Genomic DNA, 20970 nt, shown 5'->3' with positions numbered 1-20970 from the left:
GTTTCTTAAACATAAAATCCTAAGAATTTTTTAGTAAATATGTTTGACTTTTAACTACGCAAAGAGCGACAAAACACTATAGTTTAGCCTTAGGTTGAATTTATATTCAGACAAAACATATCCAAAACGCATATAAAACTGTCGAATCGACATTATATTTAGTCAAATTACATACAACGCACAGTCAACTCTTTTAAGATATGCAGCAAGCCTTGTTGTATTTCTTTAACTTTGTTTCCTCTGATTTAATTCCACTCGTTTGTAAGCACATGCGCAGTGGTCAGTGCATATATTCCTCTACCAGTTCCAACACGTTTCCACAGTCCTTCCTTGAGTCAACATTAATCTCTTCATAAGCAAACTTACTATGTGTGCAGAGCAATGAGCTGTGTTTGCCGTGTTACGATATGACAACTAATAGTATGCTGTCGTTTGCTCTACCGACAGGCTTGACTTGTGTTTATCAGACCGTGACATCTCCATCAGCAGCTATAACACTCAACTAGAGATTTTAAACGAACAAAAAAACGACATGTAGTGAGAAAACTTTACTGATAGTGTGTTCTACTTTGGCTCGTTTCCGGTAATTCGTACCTGTAGTTTGGCGTTGATTGGAAAGTAGCCACAACGTGAATTGGTCTCCATCTGGCTACTTATCTTGCAAGACCGCCTTCAGTCACCGACAGACCTGATATGGCGAAACAGCGTACACATCTGAATGTAGCTTGCTGATCATTATTGGCTCGTACATGATTTCCTGGCCAATGTTAGTTATGAAAAGTTACACAAACCAACACATTGAAATCCGATTAACTTTCAGGTGTGTTTTATTCTCGAGATGCAATCAACAAATATCTTCCGTTTGGGAACGTAGGACCTATATACAAGCGGCACCATATTGACGTTGCGTTCCGATGTCGCAGTTGATTAAAACTGTCATTAACATTAAATTCACATTGATCGATTACCAAGGATTTTTGTTTGTAGATAAAATATACGGAGCCGTTATCGAAAACAAGCACGTTTCATTAATACATTCATTAGTAGAAATGAAACACGTCAATGCCATCGCCATGCACATGAGTACATTTAGCTGAAACGTCACAAACATTTTTCAGCATTAACTTGCGACAAAAATTTGTTGGGCAGGTTTAGTTTTTTAGTTGCACAGCCGAACGCAGTTGGTTTCTGTTTATTTGCAGTTGGGCATATGCTGTCTTTGCTGATTTGGAAATTTCCAAAGTATATGTACTTGGAATTAGTGGATGCAGGCAATAACTTCCTTAATTGTCCGCATTGCCAATGAGTTTTACCATGAAATCTAACGAACACTTCAACGCAGTTCAGCTAATTAAAAAATTAGGCAATTTCAGCCCACACGTTCATACAAAAGGTGGTTGACGACATATTTGATTTTCAATTAGCCAATAAAGACTTATTTGCAAATATTTTTAACAAATTCTGCAATAAATCTCAAGTCGACTTAATTACAGCAGTTGTAACAATCTAAAATTATTGCAATTAAACAATCGTTTTTTACGAAAACAAAATTATCAAACACAAGTTTCACTGAGCAGCCACAAACTTTGCGTTGAACTTCGAGTTGATAACTTAAAATTGCCAATAATCTGTTCAGTCACCGATTATTTGAGACAAAACTTTAATATTTACTAAACTAATCAGTTGAATTTTTTCTCTTCTCCCATCACCGGAGGTTCGTATGGAAATTTTATCTGTTTTCCTATTTCAAACTAAAAGCACTTGGCTCATTATAAAAATAATAAACTTCCTGTTTCGCCATATATTGGAAATACCATTTTCCCCTATAAAAGTCGCGCGCCAAATGCAACAAATCACAGTTTGTTTCGGCAAACAAATCGGTAAGTAAGCTTGCTAGCTTTCTTTATCTATAAAACTAGACATGTACTCTATCTAGGCAGAACATGAATAAGCTTCTACTTATCCTCGGACTTTTGCTGGTGGCCAGCACTGTGAGTGAGGCTTGGTGGTGGGCCCGACGTCGACGATATTACGCCAGGCGACGACGATATTACGCCAGGCGACGACGATATTACTACTACTGCAGACGCCGAAGATACGACCAAGCAAGCGAAGGTAACAACTCCTTGTTGAACGCAACTGGTTGCCTGACTGAAGTGCTTGATGGTCACTTTTGAGCACTTTAGTCAGTAAATATGAATGCTCACTTTTGGTCATGTAGAGTACGATGTTTCGACTTATGGTTACACGCAAGCGGTTATTCTCCGTAAGGAAATCAACTTCACACGGGGTCTTACCTCAATAGCTGTTTAAATCTTTTAAATGATTTTATATAGAAGTTTAGAGTTCGTAGCTGTATTTTTGTGCAAAAGGGTTTGGTCTGATTGCCTCAATTCTTATTGCACTTTATTTGTTAGAAGAAAATGATGAGATGAAACAAAACATGCCAAAGGGAGAAGAAATGCCAATGTACGAACCCGACATGATCCCAGATGAATTGATGCAGCTACTTGCAGAAGGAGATCAACCCCAGCCTCAACACAACATGCAACAGTAGCTTGTGTAAAATTTGTTAACTCCGTAGGCGGAAAATAAACATAATAATGCAAAAAAAAACAGCCTGTTCTAAATGATTGAATCCGAACGTTATATCATTTCTTCATGCCGGTATGACAAAACACAGAATGCATAGCTTATTTCCAGGAGTCTTGTGATTGCACGAGAAACAAGGCATACACATAAGACACCTGAAATGAAATCAACACTACAATTGATTTTTTGAAATCTCTTAAACACAATGCTGACAAATGAATGTATTGGTTCAAGACGTCCACACAAAGAGACGTCAAAATTTTTGCAACTTGAAAACTAGGAGTTAAACGCAAAATGAGTGGCATTACAAAAGGAATTTGGTTTGTAACCCTGGCTATGAAATAAAATCTTAAATTTACGTATCAACTGGTATTGTAAAAACACGAGCATAACAGGAGCTCTATGAACAAAAAAGTGGGCCCATGAATATGATTGTTTTGTTATGATACTGAGGAACTTACCTTCCCGACAACAATCTAACAGATCTGTGAGTTATCCAAAAAGTTGCACTGGCACAAATTTATACCTCTCAAAGGCCATAATTCTTATTTTTAATGTGTTTTGATTCAATTCAAACAAGGATGCTTGAAATGACTTATGGTCGTTGGAATTTAACCAGCAAATTTAGAGCACGGGCAACGACATTAGAATAAACTGATGCCGCTATTGAGCGAAAACAGTGGGCGTGTTATTTTGCGACGATTGTTAAATGTTGGGATGTCATTCAGATTTGTCATTCAGTCAACATTCAGATTCGACCGAATATTGGCTGTAGGTAGCGTACCTACTAGATTTGACCGAATCCGACGATTTTTTGTGTTGTCCCATACCTAACTGCTTGACAAAGCAAAACAGATATACAATCACAAACAGATATATGTTTTTTGTCAAACCCTCTCTAAAGTGGAGAGCTGGCACAATAATTTCCTCTTTGTGGTACCCTTCGGTCAACGTCGCTCCGATGTCGCAGTTGATTAAAACTGTCATTATCATTAAATTCACATTGATCGATTACCAAGGATTTTTGTTTGTTGATAAAATATACGGAGCCGTTATCGAAAACAAGCACGTTTCTTAAAAATACATTTATTAGTAGAAATGAAACACGCTAATGCCATCGCCATGCACATGAGTACATTTAGTTGAAACGTAACAAACATTTTTCAGTATTTACTTGCGATGAAATTTGTTGGGCAGGTTTAGATTTGTATTTGCTCAGCCGAACGCAGTTGGCTTCTGTTTATTTGCAGTTGGGCATATGCTTGCCAACGCAGTACTGTCTTTGCTGATTTGGAAATTTCCAAAGTATATGTACTTGGAATTGGTGGATGCTGGCAATTACTTCCTTAATTGTCCGCATCGTCCATGAGTTTTACCATGAAATGCAACGAACTCTTCAACGCAGTTCAGCTTATTACAAAATTAAGCCATTTCAGCCCACACCTTCCAAAATGCAACATGCAAAAGGTGGTTCACGACATATTTTATTTTCAATTTAAACAGAAAAAAATAGGAGTTTGTATTATCCAAATCTTTTGATAGATTTATAGACTTAATTGCAACTATTTTCAACAAAATCTGTAATTAATCTCAAGTCGACTTAATTACAGCAGTTGCAACAATCTAAAATTTATTGCAATTAAACAATTGTTTTTTTTACGAAAACAAAATTATCAAACACATGTTTTACTGAGAAGCCACAAACTTTACGTTAAACTTCGAGTTGATAGCTTAAAGTTGGAAATAATCTGTTTAGTCACCGATTATTAGAGGCAAGACTTTAATATTTACTAATAAACTAAGCAGTTGAATTTTTTCTCTTCTCCCCTTTCCGGAGTTTGGGTGGAATTTTTATCTGTTTTCCTATTTCAAACTAAAAGCACTTGGATCATTACAAAAATGATAAACTTCCTGTTTCGCCATATATTGGAAATACCATTTTTCCTTATAAAAGCCGTGCGCCAAATGCAAAAAATCACAGTTTGTTTTAACAAACAAATCGGTAAGTAAGCTTGCTAGCTTTCTTTATATATAAAACTATAGACGTGTACTTTATCTATGCAGAACATGAATAAGCTTCTACTTGTCCTCGGACTTTTGCTGGTGGCCAGCACTGTGAGTGAGGCTTGGTTGTGGGCCCGACGTCGACGATATTACGCCAGGCGACGACGATATTATTATCGCCGCAGAAGATACTACTACTACTGCAGACGCCGAAGATACGACCAAGCAAGCGAAGGTAAACGCAACTGTTTCTTGAACGCAACTGGTAGCCTGACTATAGTGCTTGATGGTCACTTTTAAGCACTTTAGTCCGTAATTATGAATAGACATAGGAGTCGTTGACCCCAATTTTCATTTCAGGCTAATTGTCCAACTTTTGTTGTGCTCACGTTTGGTCAATGTAGAGTACGATGTTTCGACTCGTGGTCGCACGCAGGCGGTTATTCTCCGTAAGGAAATCACCTTCACACGGGGTCTTACCTCAGTAGCTGTTTAAATCTTTTTTGAATGATTTTATATAGAAGTTTAGTGTTCGTAGCTGTATTTTTGTGCAAAAGGGTTTGGTTTGATTACCTCAATTCTTATTGCACTTTATTTGTTAGAAGAAAATGATGAGATGAAACAAAACATGCCAAAGGGAGAAGAAATGCCAATGTACGAACCCGACATGATCCCAGATGAATTGATGCAGCTACTTGCAGAAGGAGATCAACCACAGCCTCAACACAACATGCAACAGTAGCTTGTGTAAAATTTGTTATCTCCGTAGGCGGAAAATAAACATAATAATGCAGAAAAAAACAGCCTGTTTTAAATGTTTGAATCTGAACGATATATCATTTCTTCATGTCGGTATGACAAAACACAGAATGCATAGCTTATTTCCAGGAGTCTTGTGATTGCACGAGAAACAAGGCATACACTTAAGACACCTGAAATGAATTCAACACTACAATTGCTTTTTTGAAATCTGTTAAACACAATGCTGACAAATGAATGTATTGGTTCAAGACGTCCACACAAACATACGTCAAAATTGATGCAGATTGAAAGCTAGGAGTTAAACGCAAAATAAGTGGCATTACAAAAGGAATTTGGTTTATAACCCTGGCTATGAAATAAAATCTTAAATTTACGTATCAACTGGTATTGTACAAACACTATAGCATAACAGGAGCTCCATGAACAAAAAAGTGGGCCCATGAATATGATTGTTTTGTTATGAAACTGAGAAACTTCCCTTCCCGACAACAATCTAACAGACCTATGAGTTATCCAAAAAAAGTGCACTGGCACAAATTTGTACCTCTCAAAGGCCATAATTCTTATTTTCAATGTGTTCTGACTCAATTCAAACAAAGATGCTTGAAATGACTTATGGTCGTTGGAATTAAACCAGCAAATTTAGAGCACGAGTTAGAATAAACTGATGCCGCTATTGAGCGAAAATAGTGGGCGTGTTTTTTTGCGATGAATGTTAAATGTTGGGATGTCATTAAAACATTCAGATTCGACCAAATATTGGCTGTTGGTAGCGTACCTACTAGATTTGACCGAATCCGACGATTTTTTGTGTTGCTACATACCTAACTGCTTGACAAAGCAAAACAAGTATACAATCATAAACGGATATATGTTTTTTGTCAAACCCTCTCTAAAGTGGAGAGCTGCAGACAGGGTGTACTGTACACGCACTGTTTGACCTGTGAGGTCTCATTAGTGCAGCTGTTGACAATGGCACTGTGCTAGCTTTAACACTAGCGGGCACACTAATTTCCACTTTGTGGTACCTTTCGGTCAACGTCGATCCTCTCTAAAGTTACAGCCAAGTATAGTTTATCAGGCGCACGTATGTTGTCAGTATAGATTAGTACTATTTAACTTTCCACTCGGAAGCCCATGATTGTTTTTTGATATGTAAACATGAATTAGTTTCGTGCGATATACAAAGATACAAGACCGGTAGGCGAGTTTTGTTAATGCCCAGCACAGCAACAGCATACGTCCTGTTTTGGCCGCCCAAGCATCTCGACCCGGCGTCCGGGACAGTCAGCCCGTAGGCCTGTCCTTGTCATTTGGCCGGTCAGACAATACGTACTGTCATGTATGGATAAACATTGTTTTTTGCAGAGTGGTCAGAAAAACCATTTCTACATTTATGTAATAGTCACATAATGAAAAATTTGAAACAATTATGCGGATTAGTCAAAAAGCGACGCGCCGAATCGATGTTTATCGTTGGCTTATTAGTAGCCGCAAAGGGTATGAAGGAAATTGAGGAAATTTTGTTCCACATGACTTTATATTATGATTCAAAAGACGCAAATCAAGCTGAAACCAGTTGGGATTTGTTAAATGATAAAATAAAGTGCAAAAATGTTGACCCGACAATTCATTTAACTGAAACTGTAGAAGACATTGACGATACTTTTTCCGCAACCACCACCGATAATCCATTTAAAGACCATTTTGGACAAGTTGAGGAATCTAGGTCGTCACGGAAGAAGTGACTCGTATCGCGCGTATTCTGCGTTCACGTTCTAAAAGTCCAACAACGCGGATTTGGACAAACGTTGCTCGCCGATAATCGCACGCAGGGAGTGTAGTAAGTGTAAAGAATGGTTTCATCCGGAATGTTAGAGCGCCGCATACCGGATGAAGCAAAAACCGAGGACGTACCTTGGTTTTGCGGAAAATGTTGACGTATCCAGCGGGATATTATAGTATAGGCTAAGTATAGGCTTATTGATGTAACAAATGTTTAACATGTGTTTTAAGTATTTTTTTAGGTTGGTCGCTGGGTTGTTTGTTGCCTATTTGGCTCAAACACCAAGTTATCTGTGTACCTTCTCGTGGTGCGACTGGAAGCAGTTTTGGCTGACCAAACACAGAAGCGAATTTCAAAAAATATATGGTGTATGGTTAATATTCTTCAAATTTGAGAAGGGGCGCGTTTTTTTTCGCGAACAAGTTTACTATTTTTGGATAGTATGGACGCTAAAGAACATCTGCGCTTAAGGATTTCAGCAGAAATCGATGTTTACTTATGGTTATGACATAGCAAACCTTTCATATTCATATTCCAATATAAATGTAAATTTTTTTTAAATTTTTTCTTCGTTGCAAAGTTCAGCCTGTGATATATTTTTGTGTGAAGAAAGTAATAAGTCGCTACCTCGTAAGGGGCCGAGTAACCCGCGTTCAAACTTTTGTCAACTGGCGATTTTTTTGTCAACTAACATCCCTCTGGTGTTTAAAGGGGTGGTCATCATGTTCACTGTGATTTCTGTCGAGCTGGTACGTTATATACTATGGTCTTGTTTTGAAACGTCCCGGTTTTAACACGTGAAAGTATGTTACGCCAACCTATACTGTCACTGCAGTCGTGATGAAATGAATAAACTTTCACCCACATGCCAGACATACGACATGAAAAAATAGAAAATTTATCCCGAACTGGCCAAAAATTTGTGACAAGAAAAAAAATCCAAATCATTTGTAACTTCAATTTCATATAACCTGCCATACTTTATTACACTTATTTTGGCCTACAGCAGGAATTGTGGCTCTACTGTAAATAATTTTTTTGGGTTGGTGACCACAACTAAAAACCATACTGTCCTGTAGCTCTGCCTTTTGATGGCCATTAAAGTTGTCGTTGATTGGTCCCTCCGTAATTGTTACTTCCCTATGTAATAAAACCACGATTACTATCGTTGCGTTGCTAGTTTGGTAATGTACGTAAACAATATATATCGCTAAATAAAAGCTTGATGTGCACAAAATAGCCTTCTGTCGCTAAGTAACATTTGTTTTTATACATGTTGAAAAGGGAAAAACTGTGATCACTGAAGCACAAAGTTATCGGTGCAAACAAATTTACGACCCGGAGCAGTCTGCGGTCTTATCCACATACTGGAGAAGAACGACGCATAAAGTCAGATCGTTTTGTCGTTCTTCTGGTTTTTTATTAGTTCGGAAGAGTATGCTCTCTGATGTGTGTTTCGATGGCCTCACCAAAGCAAAGTCGGTTTCGCTTTGTCTTTCCTTTGCCACTTTATATGTTGGAAGCTTATACGTGAAGTCGCAAAGATTGCCGAGGTAATTTTGTGATCCAGTGTTAAAGATGCTTTTTGTTTGCTTGTTTATTGTATCAGTCTTTTGGCTGTGTACTGCTGTAACTGAAGAAAGGCTGTGTTGTTACGCTTGACATGTTTTGTGCACAGTTCACAGTTGCAAACCAAATTTAATTTTTCTTTAGAGACCATCCAAAAACGATCAAAGAGAGGTTTATGAGAGTGACACTTGCATCAACTTTGGCATGTGTCATTGTATACATGTTCAGCTCAAATCCGCTGCCACAAAGTCACAGCGGTCCAATTGTTGAATGGATTGGAATACGAAGGGAAGGACTTGTTCTTGCCATCATCTGTCCCATACTTCTCATAGCAATCCTGTTTTTGGGACCCCTGGTTATGTTTCTAATTGACCATGGAATTAAAAGCCTTTGGTGCTACAGTATTACCGACATCATGATCTGGAGAAATTATATTGTGGTAAGCACATATAATTTGTTTATACACAAAATATATATCACTGAATTTTTTTCAAGATAAGGGGTTGTCCAAACAGTTTGGTTCTTTTTCAGGCCCCTTTTTCGGAAGAGTTGGTGTTTAGGGGTTGCATGATGCCGGTCCTGGTTCCAGCATTTGGGCAATTAACCTCAATTTTATTAGCACCTTGGTTTTTTGGTTTGGGTAAGTTATCAAAATATGATATTAACCAAAAATGTTGTGCTGTCAGTTTGAAGCAAAAGTGGTCATTTCAGTTTACACAACATCACTGTTTATATTACAAAGTTTCTCAATATCAGGTGTTGCCAACCTTTTATTTTTCCCAAATTTCTAATGTATCTGCTACTCAAGCTCTGTATGCGTATCTAAAACTAAAATGTGTAGTTCACACATTTAGAGATTGCATACAAATATTTAGTCAAGTCCTGATTAAGGAATTAATTACAAGTTTATTTTTGTATTTACAGCCCATTTTCATCATGCATCAGAGTTGTACAAAACAGGATTTCACTCCTTTTCATCCATTGTTATGTCAACACTGTTTCAAGCTTTCTACACAACCATTTTTGGAATTCTTTCATCTTTTATATTCTTGAGGACTGGCCATCTTACCAGTGCTGTTGTCTCCCATGCATTTTGTAACATTATGGGATTTCCTGATTTTGAAAGTGCACTTCGGCATAGGCAAAATATATTTATTTGCTTTTGTTTTGTACTAGGGTTAGTTCTGTTTATTGCTTTGCTATTTCCCTTAACGGAGCCTGAGATTTTTGCAAATCGTCTTTATGCCAGATAATACTGGTTTGTTGTTTTTCTGAATTTTAGTGTTGCCAAAGAGATGAGGTATGCATAGTTGAATGTTCCTTGGTGAAAAAGGGTTTCTAATAATTGCATTCATTGTTTTTATTTATGTTAGATCTGTTTTTGTGTTGTTAATTGAAGATAACCAGGCTAGTGCAATATTAAAGGGAGAGCTGAAATTCAATACGGTACAATTGTAACACTAGGTTGGCATATGTGTCTAATCAAACATGGTTGTTTGCACTGCATTGAAACTACTACCTTATAAAAATAGAATAAAAGTATCACATTTGTTGCAATATTCAGTGTAAAAGCTGTATAGCGAAAGCTATTTCGACGAAGACAAATAAAACAGTTGGTCAAAAGACAATAACGATACAGTGAAACAAAAATTCAACACAAGACTGGTCACGACAACATGTGAAACTGAAACGAAATGTACCGACTTTTTGAAAGACTTGGGAAATAGTTTAAATACCTACAGAATTTGATGATCTGATTCTTGTACAGACACGTTTTTGGGCAAGCGATTGTGTTTCATGTGACTTTGTACAAGGTCACCACTGTCCAATGCGGACAACAATGAAAGTTCACCAGCAAGCACCGTGGCACAAATAATTTTGGCCAGTTGTGTAGAATTTGCCCCTGCTTTGTCTGAAGGCATTCGACTGCCTGTAACACCCAACAGCCTTAAACATGCATATTGTGGATCTAAAGCAGACCCACCACCCACAGTTGCAACTTCAAGTGAAGGCATGGTACATGTTATCAAAAGACTTTTGCCTGAACCATCGCCATTAGACAAAGAGTTATGTGAAGTAGTAGTCCGAACTATATCCAGCGTTGTCATACAGTTGCTGCTAACAACATTTTGTGCAGGGTCTTGTCCCGTCGCAATGAACATGGCAGTCACTATGTTTGCTGCATGTGCATTAAAACCACCAATGCTGCCAGCCATGGCCGAACCAATTTGGTTTTTGCATTGGTTTAGGTGTACCAATGTTTCTATGTCAGTTTTGAGGATGGTTTTGACCACTGCCTCTGGTAAGGTAGCTTCACAAACCACAGATTTTCCACGGCCCAGTATCCAGTTGACTGCTGATGGCTTTTTATCTGTGCAAAAGTTGCCACTGATGCTCACCACCTTCATGTCTGGAAACTTCTGGCCGATCCACCTGTAAATGGCAGTATATTTTTAATTTACATGAATATACCAGTTTTGATTAACTATGCTCACAAAAAATATGCATACAGGAATGGTTTAAAACAAGCATTTTCCTACCAAAGGTAAAGTTCCAGAACTTAAATAAAAAAAAAACAATGTATAGAAATGGAAAAATGTATATATATTAAGCAGTTAATAATTAGTCAATGCTAAAGTGGTGTTAATTACAAATTAAAACTATATAATTTATACAAAGAGTATGCTCACCTTAATGCATTCTCTGTGCCTTTGGAAAGCATGTTCATCCCCATAGCATCACCAGTTGTGGCAACAAATCGAATAAACAACAGCCTGCCAGATACAACTGGCATCATTTCTTTCAGCCTAGCATATCTGCTAGTTTCGTCAAATTTTTCTTTTATTAGCCTAAAATTGCCTTCTTCCTTTAGCCACATGCTTGCCAAGCAGGCCTTTTCGGAAGTGGGAAAACTGACTACAGGTGCTCGAGACATGCCATCATTATACACACAACTTGCTACACCGCCTGATTTTGACAATGCTTTTAAACCACGATTTGTGCTTGCAAGTAAAGTGCCTTCCGTGGTTGCCATTGGTATCATGTATTCTTGTGCATCCAGCAATAGAGGACCAACAATACCAACAGGAACTGGAATATATCCTACTGTGTTTTCGCAGCAGGCTTTTGTAGCTTTAGTAAAATCATATCCAATATAAGGAATGTGACCCAATGCATCCATTTTATCAGGATTACCGATTTTTTTGCTGGTTAACTTCCTGCGAATCGAAACACCACGATTTGCATCTTGAAGTACACTTTCTAGCTTGTAAGCAGGCAGTTTACCACTGTTTACCAGGGATATTATTTCAGCATCACTTAACAAGTCAGACCCAATGCTAAGCAATTCCATACATTTTTCTATCGTTCTTACTGTTGTTGCATCTTTTCCTTCATCGTCACTGGCAAGAACTTTCATTGGCAAGGTGTTTCGTTTTGGTGAAAGACTGTGTTTTTCTATACTTACTACAGGTACGGAAAGATTTTGCACAGAGGGCCGTCTAAAAATTTCATACCCATCGTCCCAAAGGTACTTGCTTCCCAAAATGATTACTAGGACCACGGTAAAAAACTGTTCTGGTGTCAATGTGAAAACAGAATCAAAACCTTTCTGCATATCAACGGATTGGCCATGAAATATCAAATGCCTGAACCAGTGCAACACAAGCAGTGGTAAACAAATCATCACCTTAAACTTTGTCGTGAAAAGACTTCGTTTTTCCCCCCTTTTTTCCTGAAGTGTTCTGGAAAATCTGCTGTCATGCCACGAGGGTGGCTGCAATACATCTCTTGTTGAAGGGTTTTTGTTGATTACAGATAAAAGAACGGACAGACAAGCTGGCACAAATGTAGAAAACACAATGAAGTTGATGATAACAGACAAGCAGGCAAAACAGCTCAGTTGCTGGAGCTGTCTGATATGGACATATCCACCAATATTTACTAAAAGTAATAGTTCTACAAGTGTGTCAAGTGTTAATACTGGGGTAAGTGTGCCCATTCCTTCTGCTATGTAATCCTGTAGCAAGTCCATTGACCGGACACTTAAACAATGCTTGGTGAGGACAGTCATTCTGGAGAGATCCACAAGCAATAAATAAACGGGCAGCGCATCGCTGACAATCACCAGATCTTTGCGAAGGAAGTGTACTAAAGTAATTGTAAAAGTAATAACTGAGAAGACTGTGTAAGTGCAAACAATACCAACAACACAGAAGGATCCGACCTTCCATATTTGCTTAAGCTTCATGTAGCTGTAGACAATTGTTCCACACCGAAGGACTGTGAGTAAAACAACATCACTGCTAACCTCAGTTTGTGACTGCATACATGGGGAAGCCCAGTGACAGAGCTCATGGGGGCTGCTGATGTTTAATGTAATTGCTCCCACCACAGCCGTAAGGAAGAAAACGATTACCTCCAAGGCATAGCTTGCACAAAACTTCCCATACCATTCAAATAGTTTCACAGACATGGTTGGCTTACTCACAAAAATAAAAAGCTCAGTGTAGTTTTGTATTCCAAATATGAAAACTTTTCCATTACGCTCTAAAATTTCATCCTGATATAACCTAAAAATGACAAAAATTAATCACAGCACATTTTATCTATTACCGTATATATATTGTATGAGCCAAAAGGTTTACAAAAAAGCCAGTTTAATATTTCTACAAGCTATAACAGTTTTATTATTTTAAACATTATAGTTTCAACAACATAGTCAAAAAATTTGCACAGAATTTCATTAATTATACTTATCCGATGTATACTATTTAGGAAAATACAGAAAAAATAAAAAAAGATTAACTTCACCAGCTATTTCTTGTAGGTCTAATAACGCTTATTGGATTTTGCTAATCATTTTCACAGTTGTTTCCTGTTTATAGTTGCTATGTACAAATAACTTTTACAAACAGAAAACAACTACTCCTTTCGAAACCATAATCTATAGTTGTGTTTTGCAAGTGTGTGTGTAACAGGCCAAAGCGGCAACTCGAAGAGCAGACAAGTTCCCAATAGTGACGTTACCTGGAATGACGTCATATCTTTCGCAAGCAAAAATCATTCGTATCACGAATAGCAAATTGCGCAAGCATATTGCGTTTTGTTGCAATTGTTTTCAGTTGTTTATTTTTGCTTTTGAATGGCCTTGAAATTAAATCATACTTACAACTCTTTAAGCAAAATAAATTCTAAAGCAAAAGTCTGTGGTGACTCGTGACCCGCGCTTGTTGGGGTTCACTAACTTTTATGTAAAATGTTTTTGTTGGGAGGAATTTCGAGGCAAGTTTGATATTGTGGACAGCTTATTTTATATATTTTCGTAATGGGGAACACAAATATTACAAGTTACTGATGGAAAATCCACATTTTTTCTTGTTTTATGAATATAAATTTAAATTTCTACAAGTTTCATAGAATTTGAGATTATGCAATTATTTCGTGATTTGTATATCGTTGAAAAGGCCATTTTAATAAAGTTAGCGTCGTTGGAAAGTTTGACCTGTGAACTTCCTTGTGGAAAAAACATGCCGCTACCTCGTAAAACGGTCGAGTCATCCGCGTGCAAAATTTTGTTAATTAGCTCGGATCCACTTGGTCTTTGGCGGACTGCAGAGTACTAAATGATTTCGGCCGGCTGCTATAACTAAAGCTAAGTCTGCTTGCGTGTTCTTGCTGTAGACTACTGAATTGAAAATCCGTGATCAGCGAGAATAATAGCAGGCTGGAAAGAACGATGATCACGAGGGCGTTTTATAGCGAAGTGCCAGGAAAAATGTTGTCCAGCAGGGTGTCAGAAAGCTTGTTTGGCCTCTGCAGGAAACAAAAAAAACTCCGCCTGCATCCTTTCCGTCTGGCGTTCCAGCGTAGAGTTTTAGGAAACATGCGTGTTGTTACAAGACCAGTTGTATCCAGGTTGACAAAAAAATCGCACGGTGTAGTTCTTATAGTTCAAAATTCACATATTAGTATGCATACATGAATATGATATTATAATACCTTCTCATAATTCTGGGGAGAAACTTTGAAACATAATCAAAACAACAAACACCCCGACACAACCATTCTATTGAATAAAACAGAACTAAGAAAAAAGAAACAGTTTCTTAATTGTCTACTACGCCAAATATTAACCATACCCCTTCGTCATCGCCATAATCAACCAATACAATACAAGTGCCAGTAACGTAATCAAATTATATAGGAAAGAGAAGTCACGTGCCTTTGAGCCAAGTTACACAACTTGAAAAACTGGTTTTGCATGGACAGAGCAAATGAAGCACTTAATTGTCTAATACTAAGAATATTAGCATACTATGGTAAAATAATGAGAACGCCCTATATGCACCAGGGTTGAAAACAACATGGTTTAAGGGTACATACACTTACGGTCCATTGCAAATGAATACCATGTTCGCTACAATTTTCTTAAAAATATTGAAATAAAGTAAATTTGCAATTTGCGGGTCTAAAACAATAACTTGCATTGTCGTATAAATATATGCATCGGCCCTAATAGTGTATTAAAATAAAAACTTAAAGCAGATTTAATCCGGTTAAAACTATGTCCTATTATTTTCTAGAAAGCCCAGTTAATCGCATGTTAAAAGGCGCACAACTTTCCTCCTAAAATATAGCACGACGTTTAAAGTGGAAGAGACACTATCATAACTTTAAAAGCAATCCCGTCCCTGGGTTATTTTTGATACGTGAGCCTAAATATTTGCTGAGTTGCCACGTGCTGTGCAGCTCTACTGGACTTAGCTACTGCTGCAAAATTGTCAACTTTTTTTCAAAAATGTGTTCTCGTGAATTGTAGTGAGGTATTTAGATTTGTTAATGTTTACAAACAAACGTCGCGTGCTATTTTAAAGTTTTCATACCAATATCAAAATACTTTACACAAAAGGCACAAGTGATGCAAGGTTTACAGCTGGTTTATTTGAAAAACAATTGAAATGCTTGCTTAATTTCAGTTGCAGAATAAAAATGATTCGGATGAAATTATTGTCGGCTCATGCTTTATCCCCATGGAAAAAAACAAGTGATACAAACCATCGGTGTGCAACTTTAACATTCGGGGTAGATGGCAAACCTGCAAATAATTTAAATTAGTTATCGTCAGTCATTTCGCTTTACATGCCTAAAGTAATGCTCAACAAATGGGCATATGGCTTAGGTCTAAAAAGACTAAAGGTCTCTTAATTGAGGTTCACTAAAGAACTCTACGCCTAACGTAAAGCGTTACCTATTGCGCCAAATGTTGCAGTGCTATCATCTGGAGTATATCTCAGCTAGTTTTAGGTTTAACACAGGATTTCCCATCACTTTCAAAGAAGCGTCCTGTTCTGTGATCGTTAGCATTTTTGATTCAACCCGGACGCCTCGCCGGTAGCCAAATATATGAAACTGGGAATTAGTTTTATATCACACATGTTTGATAAAGATCAAAATTACAAGCAAATAACTGCTTAAATAATAATATTTACATCATTATTACTTAAATGATGCAACATCATTATACATGCAGTAATTGTGAACAAAAATCCTCAAACAATAAAAACAGTGCTTTAAGATTGAGTTTTGGTTTTAGCCACACTTATGTAAGCGTTTAGGCACATCACAATGTAATATGGCTTAACGGTCAACCACATTCATACATAAGGGAAGTTCAATTTTATAAAGAAACTCATTCCTATGTAAAACGTTTAGCCTTTTCAGACTCATTTGGTTGGTTGACCACACTTGTGTTTAACTAGGTCTCTACCTCCAGAAAATAATGATTGCTTTCATGAAGTACAAGGATGAATAATTATGTAAAAAACTGTAATCATTGATCTACAGTGGACAAACAACATATTTGTCCTCTTCAGCATTTTCAAGTGAAGTACCAAAACATTTGATATAAAACCACTGTTTGCATTCAACCCAGTCCATTTTTAAGGGGTCGGTAAAATCATCATTATTGCATGATTTACATATTTTTTGTCCATTGTATTATGAAGGCATGTTACGGCAATCAAACTTAGGATTACAAGCCTATAGCTGGGTACACAAGTGTTTTGCTGGAGACTTTTACCAGTTGCTAGCCATTTGGCATACATACAAATCACTACTCCACAACTTGATCCATCAGGTTGTTTTGTTCTTTGAGGGGTTTCAAAAGCAGTAACTTTCCAAACAAATTTTGTTGTTAACAAATAGTTGACCATGGCTTTTGCAGTTTTAACATTGTTGTCGGTTTGCAAACAAGGCATTGTCAAAGGGTCTATGTAGAACATTTTTCGGCTAACAATGTCAACAACAAGCAAAACATTCTATGACCCGTGTTTGAATTTGCGTTTCAAGATTTCTCCGCCGCCATTCCACTCACAAGCAGCCTTTGTGCCGTCACACACAATTACCAGCGGTTGAGGCCATTTCGCCGCTGGGAATTGTGGAGCCGGTTGGCATTTTAACTTATATCACGTTCACCTGCATGCTCTAGGCAAGCCCTGTGCAAAATTATAGGAAATTATATGGCCCGGAAAGTAATTGATTTTTGGCCTACATTAACAGTTGCTCTTTGTGTGTAATTTTGTCCATATTGCTTTCCTTTGTAAAATTTTGATTATTCTGTCAAGTTGTTGTTTGTTTCTTCTGATTGTATTGTTTGTTGCTGATTACTAGTTAGTTTCATCAGTTTTAATTTCAAAGAAATTTAAATTAGGCTATGTTCACTCATGCGTAAAATAATTGTCGTGGAATTTTTTTTGATTTCGCCGAAATAAACAGTCCTACCATAGTACTTATGATCCTACCACCTGGAACATAGGCGTCGATTTTTTAACGTTTTGTAAAATATTACGGGTGACCTTCCGCCTTAAACTGGCAAACGACGCAAATTTCGTTTCGTGTCACTTTGTTTTTACACCAAACCATGTTTTTGTAGCATTAAACTTTAAACACTTTTATTACGGACACCCTTACTGAAAGCGGCACATTTTTATTTCACTCGGTCTATTGCAGATTTAGTAATGAATGCCGATTCTTACCAATATGCTACAACAACTGCTGCGATACGTAACAGTCCACAAGACACTTGAGTTTGTCATGATTGTGACGGTGATAATAAAGGTCTTTTGAAACCAGCTTAACGCATAGTATAATATAATATATAATGTATGTGGTTTTTCTGACTATAATTTTTAATTTAAACGAAATCCAAGGGTGACAATACATACATTGTCATCCCTGTTTGTTTGTGATGGGTGACATGTCACCCCTAAATCGACGCCTATGACCTGGAATGACCCCGCGTACCACACCGGTTGGGAAACACTGCATTACAGCTTGCTGTAAGAATGCAAACAATGTCGTTTGTGAGGCAACACGCAAGACAGTGACGCACAATTGTGATGTAGACCTGGAGTCGGTTTTAACACGGAGGCAGAGGCTGGGTTGCAGTGATTTCCTGAGCAGAAGAAAGATGACAGATGTATCTTCAATGTCTGAACTGTGGTAGAATCAATTGGTGTCTCCATCATGGCCAATCTACAATTAAATATAAAATGCAGAAAATTCCATTCGGTCGGAACATCAATGATGCAAACATTTACGTTTTTTGGACTTGTTTCTTTACTTGTGCTGTTTGAAGTTGGGCTGATCAGCTTACAGTACACTGTACACCCCAACAGCTACAAAAGGCAAAGCAGTTTTGTTACAATACCCGAAATTAAAGCAATGACATCGAAGTTTGGTTCCAAAGAATGGAGAAAATACTTACCTGAAATAGATAATTTGCTTGGCAAAATTGAACAGGGAAACGTAAAGTGGCCGCCGATAATTTCCCAAACAACAAATCCGCGTTTAAGTGAAATGTATGTGAAAAGAGTACAAAATTTACAAATTGGACAAGTGTTAGAAGGGATGATAATAGTGCGAGATTTTGCAGGGAAGAATAAGAGATATGGAGGAGATCATTTTCGAGGCAGGTAAAGTAACTTGCAGTTCTTTTAAATTTTGGCGGCTTATTTAGTTTACTAAAGTATTTAAGCCTACTTTGAATAAAATGTCATTTGAAGCAGAAACAGTACTTAGTGTGACGTCACATAAATATTTGTAATTCACTTGTGATAGATGTACATATTGCTTAAAGCAGTGATTTTCAACCGGTGTTCCGCGGAACACCAGTGCTCTGTGAAAGATCCTCAGGTGTTCCGCAAGAAATTCATTAGTTTAACTGATGTTCCGTGGAACACGGTTCGAAAATCGTTTTAATGAAAGTAATTATCCACTATCATCAGTTTGAATGTTTATTGTTGTGAAAAAAAAAAGATATGTTTTGTATTGATAAGAACGTAATTGCGCGAGCCTGTTGCTGGTTAAGTACAATGCCGCGCAGTACTTCCAACAATTTGGTGTTCCGCAAGATTATTTTGATAAAAATAGTGTTCCGTGGATCAAAAAGGTTGAAAAATACTGGCTTAAAGATTCGATTGTGCTCTTACGTGTTAAGCTGCTCATTTCGAAGAACCAAATTAGTGCTCCATTTGTTTCGTATTTGTAATTGTAAAACATTTTTGTATATAATTTGTATATACTTCTGTTTGCAGGCTTGTTAAACTCGACAAATCCAAAAAGCAAACAGCGGATGGTATTCCCATAATATTCCGTGATGCTAATAACGGGACATACTTTTTCAAAACAGTCATCCCGTGGGCGGGAAAAAGCGTTATTTTGATCGACTTGGTTCATTCCAGTGAAGCAGTGGTTGATTTAATAGCTAGAACAGCAACACTTTTACACAAAAAGAAACGTTTCATCGCCCAGTTTCCATCGGGTTATCTACGACAATGTGACGTTCGACTACCGTAAGTAACTCGAGAAATACGTTTGACGTTAAAAAAAACGGTTTTATTATATATACAAATGTATAAAAATCATTATGTAAAGTAAATGTAGTATTGCAACGACCTTATTTAAAAAAAAATGCTTTTTGGCTTCAAAAAATAGATACCCCTTCTGCTGCTTTTGCGAGATAGTTCTCAACGGTAGCTTCAAATTTGCTGGTTATTACTTAATTTTCTATTATTGTCCTGCAGAAAATCACGCGGACCCATTTGCACTTTTTCTCAAATCTACAAAGGTTACACATGGGAGTGTTACAAGCAGCCAGACCAAGATTGCCCTGCTAAAGTTTCAAAAATTTTTGTTCATAATAATCAAGTGGAAATACTTGGAACGCAACCCCTCCACCGTTCTGGGTTTAATTTGAATGTGCCCTTGAAGAACTCAGGTCTTGAAATAACGGCAAACAAAAACAAAGGTTTGTTTGGACCCCAAAACAAGTGTAGTCTCGAGGTTAGCAATCACCGGTACGATTTTAAGAACTACGACAAACCGAGTGGATACTACTTGGGTGGAGTCTGGCACTCACTTCTCTGTGATAACCAACATAAAACAATTTCGACGAAGGTTGTCTCCTGTCTCAGACACAAAACCATTTACTTCATCGGTGACTCGACGATGAGACAGTGGTACTACAGCAGCTTGTCGAAAGTGTTGTCGCTGAAGGACCAGGGCCTGAATAACAGGATATTTTGGTCGCAACCTAGAAGAGCTGTGAAGGTATCGGAGAGGATCACTTTTAAATACTTTTCGCACGGAAACCCCCTGTTAAACCCAGGGCCTCCGAGCAGCAGACCAAAGATGGTCGATACAATGGACAAAATTCAGGGAAATGAAAACAAAGACATAGTTGTGGTTTTCAACATCGGCGGTCATTTCTTGCAATACGACCCCTCCGTGTACATGCAGCGAATCGCCGCCATTAGGAACGCAGTGATCAGACTACGTCGGCGGGTTCCGAACGTGAAGATATTCATCCGCGGCAACATTCGCTTTGTGGAGTCGGTGAATGTGGCTGAGAGCGAATGGCTTTACATGAGACTGGAAAAAATTATGAGAAAAACTTTCTCCGATCTTTCCTATGTGGGATTTATTGATACATGGGACATTACCACCCTGCGACCCGGGGATAATTTGCACGCTACTCGATTTGTTGTCGATGATTTCATTGCTCTGTTTCTGTCTTATCTTTGCTAGGTATTGCCGAAGGCAGACAACTGAAGCAGTGCCATCACACTAATTTACCACAGTTTCATTCAAGTCGCGACTAAACCAAGCGCATCCCTGAGCGATTCAGCTTTCAATTCTATATTTGCCTTTTGTTCCATTGATACTCCTGGGAGCATCAATCACTACACAAAGAACGG

At 37.7% G+C, this 20970-nt stretch overlaps 5 protein-coding genes across 5 annotated transcripts; 4 read left to right on the top strand and 1 right to left on the bottom strand.

Annotated features, from left to right (window-relative positions):
* Positions 1-1870: 1870 nt before the first annotated feature.
* LOC145890382 (uncharacterized) lies at positions 1871-2601 on the top strand. Its single transcript, XM_082981376.1, has 3 exons — positions 1871-1880; positions 1937-2115; positions 2418-2601. The coding sequence occupies exons 2-3, from the start codon at positions 1944-1946 to the stop codon at positions 2555-2557; spliced, it is 312 nt and encodes a 103-aa protein (XP_082837502.1). The 5' UTR covers positions 1871-1880; positions 1937-1943; the 3' UTR covers positions 2558-2601.
* A 1983-nt stretch (positions 2602-4584) lies between these two features.
* Positions 4585-5366, top strand: LOC145890402 (uncharacterized). The gene is made up of 3 exons (XM_082981392.1): positions 4585-4594; positions 4657-4831; positions 5199-5366. The coding sequence occupies exons 2-3, from the start codon at positions 4660-4662 to the stop codon at positions 5336-5338; spliced, it is 312 nt and encodes a 103-aa protein (XP_082837518.1). The 5' UTR covers positions 4585-4594; positions 4657-4659; the 3' UTR covers positions 5339-5366.
* Positions 5367-8443: 3077 nt separating this feature from the next.
* LOC145888504 (CAAX prenyl protease 2-like) lies at positions 8444-10270 on the top strand. The gene is made up of 4 exons (XM_082979261.1): positions 8444-8697; positions 8858-9152; positions 9245-9353; positions 9638-10270. The coding sequence occupies exons 1-4, from the start codon at positions 8582-8584 to the stop codon at positions 9964-9966; spliced, it is 849 nt and encodes a 282-aa protein (XP_082835387.1). The 5' UTR covers positions 8444-8581; the 3' UTR covers positions 9967-10270.
* A 138-nt stretch (positions 10271-10408) lies between these two features.
* Positions 10409-13280, bottom strand: LOC145888503 (3-hydroxy-3-methylglutaryl-coenzyme A reductase 2-like). Its single transcript, XM_082979260.1, has 2 exons — positions 11404-13280; positions 10409-11146 (listed from the first exon to the last, which is right to left on the bottom strand). Exons 1-2 carry the CDS (start codon positions 13185-13187, stop codon positions 10450-10452), a joined length of 2481 nt encoding a protein of 826 aa, XP_082835386.1. The 5' UTR covers positions 13188-13280; the 3' UTR covers positions 10409-10449.
* A 5806-nt stretch (positions 13281-19086) lies between these two features.
* Positions 19087-20800, top strand: LOC145890247 (NXPE family member 3-like). Its single transcript, XM_082981267.1, has 3 exons — positions 19087-19163; positions 19309-19566; positions 19798-20800. The coding sequence occupies exons 1-3, from the start codon at positions 19087-19089 to the stop codon at positions 20798-20800; spliced, it is 1338 nt and encodes a 445-aa protein (XP_082837393.1).
* Positions 20801-20970: the final 170 nt, after the last annotated feature.

Source organism: Ascidia mentula, chromosome 2 (genome assembly GCF_947561715.1).
Source record: "Ascidia mentula chromosome 2, kaAscMent1.1, whole genome shotgun sequence".
Lineage (NCBI taxonomy): Eukaryota > Metazoa > Chordata > Ascidiacea > Phlebobranchia > Ascidiidae > Ascidia > Ascidia mentula.
Note: the sequence above shows the minus strand (reverse complement) of the source record. Positions and strands in the feature narration are given on the sequence as shown.